The sequence below is a fragment of the Hemibagrus wyckioides genome, linkage group LG20, assembly GCF_019097595.1.
Source record: "Hemibagrus wyckioides isolate EC202008001 linkage group LG20, SWU_Hwy_1.0, whole genome shotgun sequence".
Taxonomy (NCBI): domain Eukaryota; kingdom Metazoa; phylum Chordata; class Actinopteri; order Siluriformes; family Bagridae; genus Hemibagrus; species Hemibagrus wyckioides.
This window is the reverse complement of record NC_080729.1, coordinates 626,023-639,531: the sequence shown is the minus strand read 5'-3', so window position 1 is coordinate 639,531 and position 13,509 is coordinate 626,023. Positions and strand designations below refer to the sequence as shown.

The window sequence follows — 13,509 nt, the reverse complement described above, 5'->3', positions numbered from 1 at the left end:
TTTTTTTTTTTATTTGTATAGAAATCTCTTCTTTTAATCTCAGTGATTTCAGAGCTGAGAGCATCAGAAGATTTACATTTATTCTACTTTAATAATAGCTAAAGATGTTTAAAATGATGAAGATGCTCTGCACACTGCTCCAGTTTCAGCTGAAGATCACGATCGCGACCAGAGTACGAAAGAAAGAAAAATGTCAGAATCATGTGCTCACTGCACTCAATCACACAAATAACTACTTCTTAACTTTGTGGGGAAAGTCAAATCCGTCTGATTTTTCAGTTGGTATCAGATTATTAAAGTTTAATAGAATCACAGTCTGATGTTTGGTCAATAAAATAAAAGAGAAACAAAATCTGATCCATCTTGATTTTATTCAGTGTTTTACAGAAACATCAGCGTGTTTACACAATAATGATAATAAATCTGAGTCACTTACAGATCTGAAACTCTTTAATCCTTAACCTCTGAAATGATGTAAAGTCTGTAAATAACAGCAGTGTTCATGATGAACTCTACTCTTACTGATATCAGTCTTCTCTCAGACACTACAAAAAATAATCACTAGGTAATGGGTCTACTGTTTCCCCCGATGAGAGACAGAGAGAGAGAGAGACAGAGAGAGAGAGACAGAGAGAGAGAGACAGAGAGAGAGAGACAGACAGAGAGAGAGAGACAGAGAGAGAGACAGACAGAGAGAGAGAGACAGAGAGAGAGAGACAGACAGAGAGAGAGAGAGACAGAGAGAGAGAGAGAGAGAGACAGACAGAGAGAGAGAGACAGAGAGAGAGAGACAGACAGAGAGAGAGAGACAGAGAGAGAGAGAGAGAGAGAGAGAGACAGACAGAGAGAGAGAGACAGAGAGAGAGAGACAGAGAGAGAGAGACAGAGAGAGAGAGAGACAGACAGAGAGAGAGAGACAGAGAGAGCCACACCAAAGAGTAAAAATAAAAGAATAAACAAGCAGAATTACTCAGAAGACATCCAAACACACACACACACACGAGGTGACATCAGACAACATTTCTGAACCTTATACACGTCTAAAATAAATAATTTAATAAATAAACTCAACATAAATAGAATCTATGTAAACATGCGACAGGCTGGTCACAGAGAGAGAGAGAGAGAGAGAGAGAGAATATATAAATGTTCAAGTAGATCTTTTTAAGCTAATATTGCACACATAAATCACCTTCAGCAAGTCACAACACTGTTACTTCTCACACACACACACACTTATTTACACCACCTCTCCATTACAAACTAAAGTAAATAAAAAGCTCTGATTAAACAGTGCCGACGCTACGCTGAGGAACGAATGTGTTCAGTCACATGACAGGAAGGAAACGCTGTACAGGAAGTGAATGATGGAATGGTGTCATCATGCAGGCCAGAAAACCTAGAGAAAGAGAGAGGAAATTAAAGGAGAAATTTGCAAACCACCACACAGCAGTGACCAGAGAGCTGTGGCTCTCGTTTCAAATCAGAACTCTGTGACGATTCTGTGTGTGTGTGATGTACCTCAGTTTTATTCCCAGTAGTAGCGCAGGTACCAGATGGTCTCATTCTTCAGTTGTGGCCCAAACAGAGGGTTCACCTGCGCCAGGAACGCAATCAACCAGCTGACACATGTACACACACACACACACACACACACACACACACACACACAGTTATTGTTACTGTTTCCTAGACGTCGACTTCTTCTTTGGTTTTTTCCCTTCAGGTGTCTCCACAGTGAATCATCTCTCTCCACCTATCCCTATCTTCTGCATCCTCAACACTTACACCCACTAGCTTCATCTCCTCATTTATTCCATCCATATACCTCCTCTTTGGTCTTCCTCTTTTCCTCCTGCCTGGCAGCTCCATGTCCAACATTCTCCTACCAATATACTCACTCTCCCTCCTCTGAACATGTCCAAACCATCTTAACCTGGCCTCTCTAACTTTGTCCCCCAAATGTCCAACATGAGCCGTCCCTCTGATGTCCTCGTTCCTAATCCTGTCCAACCGTGTCCCTCCCAAAGAGAACCTCAACATCTTCAGCTCTGCTACCTCCAGCTCTGACTCCTGTCTCTGTCTCAGTGATACTGTCTCTAAACCATACAGCATGGCCGGTCTCACCACTGTCCTGTATCACCTTCCCCTTGATTCTCGCTGAAATGTTTCTATCACACAGAACTCCCGACACCTTTCTCCACCCATTCCAACCTGCCTGCACTCGCTTCTTTACCTCTTTCCCACACTCTCCATTACTCTGGACTGTTGACCCCAAGTACTTAAACTCCTGTACCTTCTTCACCTCTTCACCCTGTAATCTTACTGTTCCACTTCCCTCCCTGTCATTCACACACATGTACTCAGTCTTACTACCACTGACTTTCATTCCTCTTCTCTCCAGCGCAAACCTCCACCTCTCCAGGTTTTCCTCCACCTGCTCCCTGCTCTCACTACAGATCACTGTTTCCTAGACTGATTGTTTAAATACTCCAGTGTTTATGGATTAGATTAGTGTTTAGGTGAAATAACAGTTCCTGCTTCCTGTCTAGTGTTGAAACTGACACTGATTCAGGATTCAGCCAATCACAGAGAGCTTCATGGTCATGTGACCTACACGTCTAGATATGTGTGTAATCATTAAAATATGATCAGAACAGAAATAATCTAAAGACCTAAAACACTTAGTTTTACTCTGTTCCATTAACACTACACAGGAGGGTTCTCCTCAACACCCCTTTTTATTTTAATGACTGTGTGTGTGTGTGTGTGTGTGTGTGTCTGTCAGACACCATGTCTCAGGCTGCTGTTCTATTAGAGCTGTATGATTGTGTAATAAAGTATAACATTAATGACTTCACACACACAGCTGATTTCAGCTCACACAGCACGCCCCCTGGTGGACAGTGTAACACAGGACATGATTATAACAATGGATTATAATAAACAAAACATAAATATTACGGTGTTTGTGTGTAAACATGAATATCAGAAACACCAATACAACAAAACAATATATAAAGTGAAATCTGAGGTCAGTCACAGTGTTTTAGTGACTCTCCTCTCCTTGTGGTCAGTCAGTAAGCAGGTCAGAAGGAAACATGTTTGGATTTTTTTAGCGTTACAAAGTGAAAGAAATCTGAAGAAAGAACAGATACCTGTTACTCAGAGGCGTCATGATCACACAGAGCTCGAGCTCCTGACATCAGATTCATGTGTTCATGTGAGAGTCTAAGAGACTGACACAAACTCTGTGTGTGTGTGTGTGTGTGTGTGTGTTACTCACAATAAATAGCAGCACACGGCCGTCAGCACCAGGCTGGTGATGATCACACTGTAAACACAACAACAACAACATGAAAGTGAACACGAAACAATCATGCAGCTTCCGGAAGCCAGGGTTTCTCTCCGTCACGCGCACACTCATTAACTAATTTAAATATTTAACTACTAATTAAATAAATATGTATTTTCTCAATTAAGCTAAATAAGACATTCACAAACATACATTTTACATGTATACTGACTCATTTGCATAGCTAAAAGTAAATTATAATATAAATAATAATGTATTATGAATGATAATATACATAATTATAGTTGTTTTGGTAAAGTGCTAGCTGTGTTTAATGCTAACAGCTTCTGGGTTTTATATCACAAATGACGTCACGCTGCTGATCATAACTGAATTTAATTCATGAACATTTGAAAGTAAGCTGAAATAAACACAAAAAACATTTATAAGTTATAAATTTTAATCAGATTCGGAATGTGAACGCAAGGATTAGCTAATACCTGACTAGCATTATTATTAGCATTTCGCTAGCATATTAGCCTGCAATGCTAGCGGTGTAACTCACCCTCTGTTCGGTCCTTTAGGAACAAAAAACGGCGCGACTCCTCCAACTAAAGCCCAGAGTGTGGTGAAGCAGATGAGGGGCAGCGCTACAGAGTGATACACCATCTTTATTTTATTCTCTTTATTATTATTAATCTTAATAAAATATTTCATCCACCGTCACGAGCCGACGCTCGACCTCTTCAGTAACCTGCGCTGCACTGCGCATGCGCGTCACACAGCCCCCTCTCTGCAGGAGTGACGTCACACCGAAACAGGACGTACCTCACAGAAATCGAGGTAAAATCTGTTTTTCTGTTTAAATGATTTTTTAAAAATATCCTGTTTGAGTCTCAGTTGTATGATATAGCAGTGTGTGTGTGTGTGTGTGTTTGAGACATTTGTGATATTTTCCGATAAACTTTGAACACAACCCCATGCTTCGGAACAACAGTGTAAACTCCTCACCTTTCTGTACACCCTTTAAGTTGTTGTTGTTTTCAGCATCGTATTGTCCTAATATCATAAATATCTCACTGCTGTGTGTTTTAAAGTGTGCTTTAGGAGCATTTGGTGAATTAAAAAGTGCCAGAACATTGAACTGCCTTTCCGCGCTGACACTAAATGGCCACTAGATGTCAGTGTTTCCTTTAATAAGCGCCTCGAGATCTCTACGCCTTTAAAATAAATGTAAAGTAAAATAAATCCAGTCCGTTCACAATGATGCAACACTATTCGTTAAAATTATTTAAATGTTAATATTTATCATATTTATTTAGAGCTGTAAAGATTGTATTCATGCAGAATGTCATATATGCAGAATAAAATTATGCAGAATATTAAATCTGACTAATTTGCAATAAGATGTAATAAAATGATAAAGTCTCATCAGTGTTTGTGATAGGGATCTGTGAAGTTCTACACATGAGCCCAGGACTTCAGAATTCTGGAAACTTATGTTAGTTATATTCAGATATAAAACTGTGTTAGTAAAATAATTGAGAGTGTAAGAGGAGCAGTAAGAGGAGTGTGAAGTGTGAGAGATGTCGAGGTGTTAAAAAATCTGTCTGAGAAGCTTTAATATTGTGTTGTGCTTCCAGCAGGTTGTATGTGAAGACCAGACAACAACACCATGTCCTACTGCATCACTTTTACACACACACACACACACACACACACACACACACACACACACACACACACACACACACACAGACAGAGAGAGAGAGTCATTATTCACATTAAATCAGCTGAGGCTCTACATTTCTCTCACAGAAAAACCCATAGATGATGATGATGATGATGCAGGACGTTGCCCTTTTCCTCACTGCACACCCGCCATTTCTTCACCAGCTGTGTGTGTGTGTGTGTGTGTGTGTGTGTGTGTCGCTTTTACACTCCTTCATCATGGTGGACTGGTCACCATGTGATACACAGAGACAAGGCAGACAGCAGCCGCGTTTGGTGATAAAGAAATAAGACAAAGGACAAAATGGAAATGTTTTTAAATAATGAATGTTGGTGTATCAGTGGAACAGAACGTGTCTACAGGAAAAATGTTGTAAAGGTTGAAGAGTGGTCTTATGAGTCCGACTGTGACATCAGAGCCCTAAACTCAGACATCAGAGCTGTACATCAGACATCAGAGCTGTACATCAGACATCAGAGCTGTACATCAGACATCAGAGCTATACATCAGACATCAGAGCTGTACATCAGACATCAGAGCTGTACATCAGACATCAGAGCTGTACATCAGACATCAGAGCTATACATCAGACATCAGAGCTATACATCAGACATCAGAGCTATACATCAGACATCAGAGCTATACATCAGACATCAGAGCCCTAAACTCAGACATCAGAGCTATACATCAGACATCAGAGCTATACATCAGACATCAGAGCTATACATCAGACATCAGAGCCCTAAACTCAGACATCAGAGCTATACATCAGACATCAGAGCTATACATCAGACATCAGAGCCCTAAACTCAGACATCAGAGCTATACATCAGACATCAGAGCTATACATCAGACATCAGAGCCCTAAACTCAGACATCAGAGCTATACATCAGACATCAGAGCTATACATCAGACATCAGAGCTGTACATCAGACATCAGAGCTGTACATCAGACATCAGAGCTGTACATCAGACATCAGAGCTATACATCAGACATCAGAGCTATACATCAGACATCAGAGCCCTAAACTCAGACATCAGAGCTATACATCAGACATCAGAGCTGTACATCAGACATCAGAGCCCTAAACTCAGACATCAGAGCTGTACATCAGACATCAGAGCTGTACATCAGACATCAGAGCTATACATCAGACATCAGAGCTGTACATCAGACATCAGAGCTGTACATCAGACATCAGAGCTGTACATCAGACATCAGAGCTATACATCAGACATCAGAGCTATACATCAGACATCAGAGCCCTAAACTCAGACATCAGAGCTGTACATCAGACATCAGAGCTGTACATCAGACATCAGAGCCCTAAACTCAGACATCAGAGCCCTAAACTCAGACATCAGAGCTGTACATCAGACATCAGAGCTGTACATCAGACATCAGAGCCCTAAACTCAGACATCAGAGCTGTACATCAGACATCAGAGCTGTACATCAGACATCAGAGCTGTACATCAGACATCAGAGCCCTAAACTCAGACATCAGAGCTGTACATCAGACATCAGAGCTGTACATCAGACATCAGAGCTGTACATCAGACATCAGAGCCCTAAACTCAGACATCAGAGCTGTACATCAGACATCAGAGCTGTACATCAGACATCAGAGCCCTAAACTCAGACATCAGAGCTGTACATCAGACATCAGAGCCCTAAAATCAGACATCAGAGCTGTACATCAGACATCAGAGCTGTACATCAGACATCAGAGCTGTACATCAGACATCAGAGCTATACATCAGACATCAGAGCTATACATCAGACATCAGAGCCCTAAACTCAGACATCAGAGCTATACATCAGACATCAGAGCCCTAAACTCAGACATCAGAGCCCTAAACTCAGACATCAGAGCTATACATCAGACATCAGAGCTGTACATCAGACATCAGAGCTGTACATCAGACATCAGAGCCCTAAACTCAGACATCAGAGCTGTACATCAGACATCAGAGCTGTACATCAGACATCAGAGCCCTAAACTCAGACATCAGAGCTATACATCAGACATCAGAGCCCTAAACTCAGACATCAGAGCTGTACATCAGACATCAGAGCTGTACATCAGACATCAGAGCCCTAAACTCAGACATCAGAGCTGTACATCAGACATCAGAGCTGTACATCAGACATCAGAGCCCTAAACTCAGACATCAGAGCTATACATCAGACATCAGAGCTGTACATCAGACATCAGAGCTATACATCAGACATCAGAGCTGTACATCAGACATCAGAGCTGTACATCAGACATCAGAGCCCTAAACTCAGACATCAGAGCTGTACATCAGACATCAGAGCTGTACATCAGACATCAGAGCTATACATCAGACATCAGAGCTATACATCAGACATCAGAGCTGTACATCAGACATCAGAGCTGTACATCAGACATCAGAGCTATACATCAGACATCAGAGCTATACATCAGACATCAGAGCCCTAAACTCAGACATCAGAGCTATACATCAGACATCAGAGCTGTACATCAGACATCAGAGCTATACATCAGACATCAGAGCTATACATCAGACATCAGAGCCCTAAACTCAGACATCAGAGCTATACATCAGACATCAGAGCTGTACATCAGACATCAGAGCTGTACATCAGACATCAGAGCCCTAAACTCAGACATCAGAGCTGTACATCAGACATCAGAGCTGTACATCAGACATCAGAGCCCTAAACTCAGACATCAGAGCTGTACATCAGACATCAGAGCTGTACATCAGACATCAGAGCCCTAAACTCAGACATCAGAGCCCTAAACTCAGACATCAGAGCCCTAAACTCAGACATCAGAGCTGTACATCAGATCTGATGATAGATTGACATGATGTAGTCCTGCCATCTGATGTTGCCTGTGTAGTTAAAACTTATTCTAAACTTTTGCTCTGAATTTTCTGCCACAGTTACTTCATCTGCTGCTCTCATAAAAATGTTAAACACTGTTATTAAACAATCTGAGAGAGAGAGGGACTGGACCTCACAACCCAGAGATTCTTCATGATTCCGAAGTGTAACGCTGAACATCACGCTGAGTTTGTGCTCTTTACACTCATGTACACACACACACACACACACACACACACACAGAGAAGACGCAGTGATACACAGTATGATGAGAATTTTATTTCCTCTGGAGTGTGAAATAAGAGGTGTGTGTTACTCAGTTTGATCAGATTTGCATCATGTTTTTGTATTCTGATGATGATGATGAAGATTGTGTTGAATGCGGTGATGTATCATATCGCTGATATTCATTCTGAGGTTCTCCATAACTGCTAAGAGCTGAGCGGAACCTCGGTTCTGTCCTCTGATGTGTTTTAGCGTCTTTGGTATTTAATAACCAAGATATGAAAGATTTCATTTTCAGGCAAAATGATGAGAGAAAAAACAAAATCTTTAAAATATAAATAATTCTACACTTTAGAATATTTTCTACTCATAACAGCGTCTCAGTAACGGCCCGCTAACCACCTGCAGGTAGACCAGTTAACCATCTATAATGATATTAATATTAATAATAATAATAATAATAATAATAATTATTCATATAATGTGTGTGTGTGTGTGGTGTGTTCTAGCTGACTGATGTGTTTGCATCCGTAAGAGAGATTAGTGGTGTCAGAACACAAGTGTTCCAGAAGTAATGGCGCCCCCTAGAGGAGCTCCTCATAGAAGAGCAGGTAGGCCTGAGAGTTCAGTACTCGAGATTCAGGAACCATCTGGACGCTGGTGTCACTCACATACACCCACTGACCAGGGGGAGCTGACACAGCCTCTCTACAACCTGCAAAACACACACACACACACACACAGATCTATAACAAGTATGAATGGACTGATGGAGATATAAACAGGACTCTCTCTCACTCTGTGTGTGTGTGGGGTGTATGTGTGTGTGTGTGTGTACCAGATTGACTCCTGTGTTGTTCACACTTGCGCTGTGGCGTTCGGACTTTGACGTATGCTGTGTAATGGCCTCCGCGCATTGAGCCACTGTGTTCCACAATACCATACAGACTGTAGAGAACCCGCTCTCCAGAACCAAGGTTCTGTCTCACACACACACACACACACAAAAACACACACACACACACAACGTAAATACAATATATATATATATATGTAAACACTTATAAGTCTAACACTAGATGAAGATGGAGACCTTGCAGGAGGCGGAGCAGAACGGAGCTAAATCCAGAACAAGCGGGAAATCAACATGACGATTCACCTTCCGTAAGTTCATCCCAGCCTGTGTACACGTACACACACACACACACACACACACACACTGTAAATGTGGGTTTATGGCATCTCGTGTTCTTCGGCTTCTCCCTGGGCCTCAGGATGAGATTCATTTTGTGTATAACGGCTTCTTATTTATCAGGTGTGTGTGTGTGTGTGATCACACCTGGTGGAAGCGTTTAAGGTGCAGTGTGACGACTGGTGGCAGCTCTGAGATCAGCATCTGCTTGCGGGCGCTTGTGTACACCTTCTCTACTTTCTTATCTGTAACACACACACACACACACCACACACTTACTTATTACATGAATCTTTTATATCACACTTTACCTGTATAATATATAATTACCTGTAAAATATATATTTATATTTAAGCGGTCAGTAATACCTGGTAATAAAGTGTTCATGTAAAACATTACACCATGAACACGGCATTAACACATTACTGAAATAGTTTCTATAAATTAAGGGGCCCTGTGTGTGTTCTGTGTGTTTGTGTGTGTGTGTGTATATGTGTGTGTGTATCGTGTATGTATGTGTGTGTGTGTGTGTATTTGTGTATGTGTATGTGTGTGTATATGTGTGTGTGTATGTGTGCGTGTGTGTATGTGTGTGCATGTGCGTGTGTGTGTGTGTGTGTATGTTTGTGTGTACCTCCACTCCTCCTGTGTTGTTTGTGGCGTCTCTCTGTACAGTTCTCACACAGCAGCTTGTTGTTCCCCATCAGGAGCTCGATGGAGGTGAACTGATGGAGGCAGGACTGGACCGAACACTCTTTAGATGCCGGGGTGTAGCTGTGAGACAGCGCCTGGAATGCCCCCTGGTGTTCCCGGTCTCTTTCTCTGTCTCTCTCCCTGTCTCTCTCTTCTTTCTCCCTGAGTGGAAATCCATCCAGAGGCGTGTGCACTAGCCCTAATTTGGACACCGCGCTGACTAGCTGTTCAACCGCACTTCCTGTCTGCTCCCGGACAAAAGGGGCGGGGCTTGGTACAGGCAGGGTGGGTTTCACACACGAGGACAAAGGCAAGGCTTTATTGGAGGGACTGGAGACTCGCAGCGAGCACTCGGACTCCGACGCCTCGCTGTCCGCATCATTGCTGCTGTCCTGAGGGGAGGAGTCTTTATCGCTGGCATCTGATTGACTGCCTGCTGCATCACCATGGAAACAGTGCCCACGTGAACACGCGGCTTCGTCTCGCAGAGTGGACGCCGATTCATCCGTTCCTCTGGTGTCTTGACAAGTGGATGACCTTCGACCCTGCGGCTTCTGCCCACACACACACACACACACACACAATGCCTATTTTTCTTGTTTTATATTATATAAAGTAATGGCCCCCAGGGCATTGTCTGGGTTGTAGGATGCTGTGTTAGTGACCAGTTTTCAGAAAAAACCTTCACACGTATTTGGTGTGAGAACGCTCGAGTACTCTGAAGCTCTTTATAGTTTTTTATGTTTTATGTTATATTCCAGTATTATGTACATTTCAGGTTACATTCCAACACCTGAAAATGTGTGAAGGGAATCAGATGCGGGATAATCGCAGCCATACGCTACCTGGACACTCGGCTTCTTCCCGCTCCGTCCGGCGTGTGAATGAGACGGCTCGTCAGCGTGACCGCCTGGGGACTCCGGGTCTCGGCCCGGTTTACTCAGCCTGCCCGGGTTCGAGGGTTTGGAGATCTGCGGCAGAAAAAAAACACAAACAAAGCACAACCACGTCAACATGAGAGGATAACTTAAAATAAAAATCTACTGAGAATACAGGATGAAAATGTCCGAGAGAGGAGGATCATGGGAAAGTTAAATAAATCAGTATAATGTCTCACTCTCTCCTCGATGATGGGCAGAGAGATGTCAATAAAAGCCTCCTTCACTGTGGAAATCTGAAAAGTAATACAACACACACACACAATAAATCAGTTCCAGTGCAAGTATGAGGAGCACACACACACACACACACACACACACACACACACACACACACACACACACACACCAATTCAAGGGCAAGTATGATGAAGACTCGTAGTTATACTCACATGCTCACACTCTTCACACATAATGGTGTTCGTCAACTCGCCAACAAATATGCGATCAACAAAGTTCATCTTCACACCCTCTTTACCATATGCTGTGACACACACACACACACACACACACACACACAAGATTCAAGATTCAAGAAGCTTTATTGTCATTTCAACCACATACAGCTGGCGCAGTACATAGTGAAATGAAACAACGTTTCTCCAGGACCTGGTGCTACAGAAACATACAACAACAAGTTCAACACAAAACAACAAACACCACCACAGAGCTAGGACAGAAGTTTGTCTTAGTCACGTAAAGTGCACAGTGTGCAGCTAGGTGCAAACAGAACATAGACAAGACAGTGCAAAAAACAATAAATACAATGAAGACAACACAAAAGAACACAGGACACTTAGCGCCGAAAAGAAATAAAAGAACGTGTACTGGAATGTAAGTGAAATAAAATAGATAAAGTGAAATGATGTAAAAAAAATAAAAAAAAGTATTGTGCAAAAATATTGTGCACTGAAAATATTGAAATATATATACAACAACAAGAAGACAACAAGCATTTAGGAGATTAAATAGCACAGAAAATAAAGAGGAGTATAGAAGAAGATAAAAGAGCTTCTGCTCATCTTCAGGATATCAAAGTAATGAGAAGTGTCAATTTCCTGTGTGTGTGTGTGTGTGTGTGTGTGTGTGTACCTTTGACTTGGCGTTTGGTCTCCTCATCAGCTGTTTTCTCAGTGGGATTATTAAACGCTTTCAGGATGGCAGCTTTGATTCTCTGTGAGGTTAAAGGACAGGAGAGGGCAGAGAAGAGGACACTCAGCAGGACAGTCTCACACACATTCACAGGAAACATTTCATCACAAACACACAAGCACGCACACACACACAAGTTTATCCGAGATCCTGCAAATGCCAAGAGAATTATGCATGAGCTAGTCCTAAAAAACAAAACATTAAATCATAACTGTGTGTGTGTGAGATTCAAAAAAATAACTGCACAAGACAAAACGGCATTAAGCAATAAAAGATTATATAAACATTAAAAATGCAAGAAGTCCAAGAAGAAAAATGGACAAGTGTAAGGATTTGAGCGATGTGAAGTGTGTGATGGCTAGACCACTGGATCAGAGCATCTCCAAAACTGCAGCTCTTGTGGGGTGTTTCCGGTCTGCAGTGGTCAGTATCTATCAAAAGGATCCTTTAAGTCCTGCAAGCATCCTTTAAGTCTTGGATCTGCTGCTAACATCTTGGTGCCAGATCCCACAGCACACCTTCAGGGATCTAGTGGAGTCCATGCCAGGACGGGTCAGAGCTGTTTTAGCAGCAAAAGGGGGACCAACATAGTAAAAGGCCATACTGGTCCTAATGTTATGACTGATTGGTGTATATTTCAGTGTTCAGCAGGAGCCGTGACTTTACACACCATAGGTTCTTTGAGTTATTATTCCCCCACAAGACATCTGGGGCAAATCCACCAACTACTACCCACATGTACCACGTCTTATTAAATCCCCTCCTACTGACTCTTCCTTAGAATAAAAACAGTCCTTGGCGATAAGGACAGTGGGAGGGGTTTCAGTAAGACCACGCCCCTCATTAAACTGTGTGAAAGATATGAGGATCAAACGAAGGCTGAGGGGCACTAATGTTTTGTATTAAATGGAGAAACTGGACAATAGTATGATGTTAGGATTGTGGAACACTATTTTTACTTAATGATAAAAGCAAGTCTTTGATAATGGGTCTGATTAATCTGATACACTTTACTGCTCACATGTACATTAAGGTTTATTTTAAACACACACACCTTGTTCTCCTCCATCCTGACTGAGTCCAACAGGTAGTGCAGGAGCTCCTGACTGTCCTGCTGCTGATAACCTTTAAAACGAGGCGCCCTGAAAGACAGAGAGAGAGAGAGAGAGAGAGAGAGAGAGAGAGAGAGAGAGAGTGAGTGAGTGAGTGAGTGAAAGAGACACACACACACACACACACACACACTAAAAGTGGATGAATGTGTATTCTTTATGCTCAAGGTCTTTCTTCCTCTGATGCTGTGTAAAGAAACTCTCCACATTTTAGTCATTAAACAACAGTCATTATTCTCCTCCTGACAGCTTACAGTCAACCATCTGGGGTCTCTCTCTCACACACACACA

The 13,509-nt window shown here is 42.2% G+C and overlaps 2 protein-coding genes across 8 annotated transcripts in view; both read right to left on the bottom strand.

The window, feature by feature from the left end:
• Positions 1 to 352: 352 nt before the first annotated feature.
• Positions 353 to 4,074, bottom strand: atpv0e2 (ATPase H+ transporting V0 subunit e2). Its single transcript, XM_058418283.1, has 4 exons — positions 3,861 to 4,074; positions 3,287 to 3,334; positions 1,522 to 1,622; positions 353 to 1,399 (listed from the first exon to the last, which is right to left on the bottom strand). The coding sequence occupies exons 1-3, from the start codon at positions 4,010 to 4,012 to the stop codon at positions 1,529 to 1,531; spliced, it is 294 nt and encodes a 97-aa protein (XP_058274266.1). The 5' UTR covers positions 4,013 to 4,074; the 3' UTR covers positions 353 to 1,399; positions 1,522 to 1,528.
• A 4,172-nt stretch (positions 4,075 to 8,246) lies between these two features.
• Positions 8,247 to 13,509, bottom strand: part of usp45 (ubiquitin specific peptidase 45) — a 32,226-nt gene continuing 26,963 nt past the window's right edge. For all 7 annotated transcript variants that reach the window (XM_058418276.1, XM_058418275.1, XM_058418274.1 and 4 more), the window contains 10 exons: positions 13,161 to 13,248; positions 12,047 to 12,128; positions 11,347 to 11,438; positions 11,134 to 11,190; positions 10,862 to 10,987; positions 9,958 to 10,570; positions 9,470 to 9,567; positions 9,224 to 9,310; positions 8,969 to 9,110; positions 8,247 to 8,845 (listed from right to left, as the gene is read on the bottom strand). In XM_058418276.1, coding sequence (XP_058274259.1) covers positions 8,715 to 8,845; positions 8,969 to 9,110; positions 9,224 to 9,310; positions 9,470 to 9,567; positions 9,958 to 10,570; positions 10,862 to 10,987; positions 11,134 to 11,190; positions 11,347 to 11,438; positions 12,047 to 12,128; positions 13,161 to 13,248 — 1,516 coding nt within the window. In that variant the 3' untranslated portion in view covers positions 8,247 to 8,714. The remainder of the gene's footprint in view (positions 8,846 to 8,968; positions 9,111 to 9,223; positions 9,311 to 9,469; positions 9,568 to 9,957; positions 10,571 to 10,861; positions 10,988 to 11,133; positions 11,191 to 11,346; positions 11,439 to 12,046; positions 12,129 to 13,160; positions 13,249 to 13,509) is intronic.

Bases quoted from the DNA above. Each gene is read 5' to 3' on its own strand.
- atpv0e2 (XM_058418283.1), bottom strand. From the start codon at position 4,012: ATGAAATATTTTATTAAGATTAATAATAATAAAGAGAATAAAATAAAG. The intron at 3,335-3,860 runs GTGAGTTACACC...TTGTGTTTACAG, and splicing joins CCTAAAGGACCGAACAGAGG to TGTGATCATCACCAGCCTGG. The intron at 1,623-3,286 runs GTGAGTAACACA...TACATGTGTCAG, and splicing joins GCCGTGTGCTGCTATTTATT to CTGGTTGATTGCGTTCCTGG.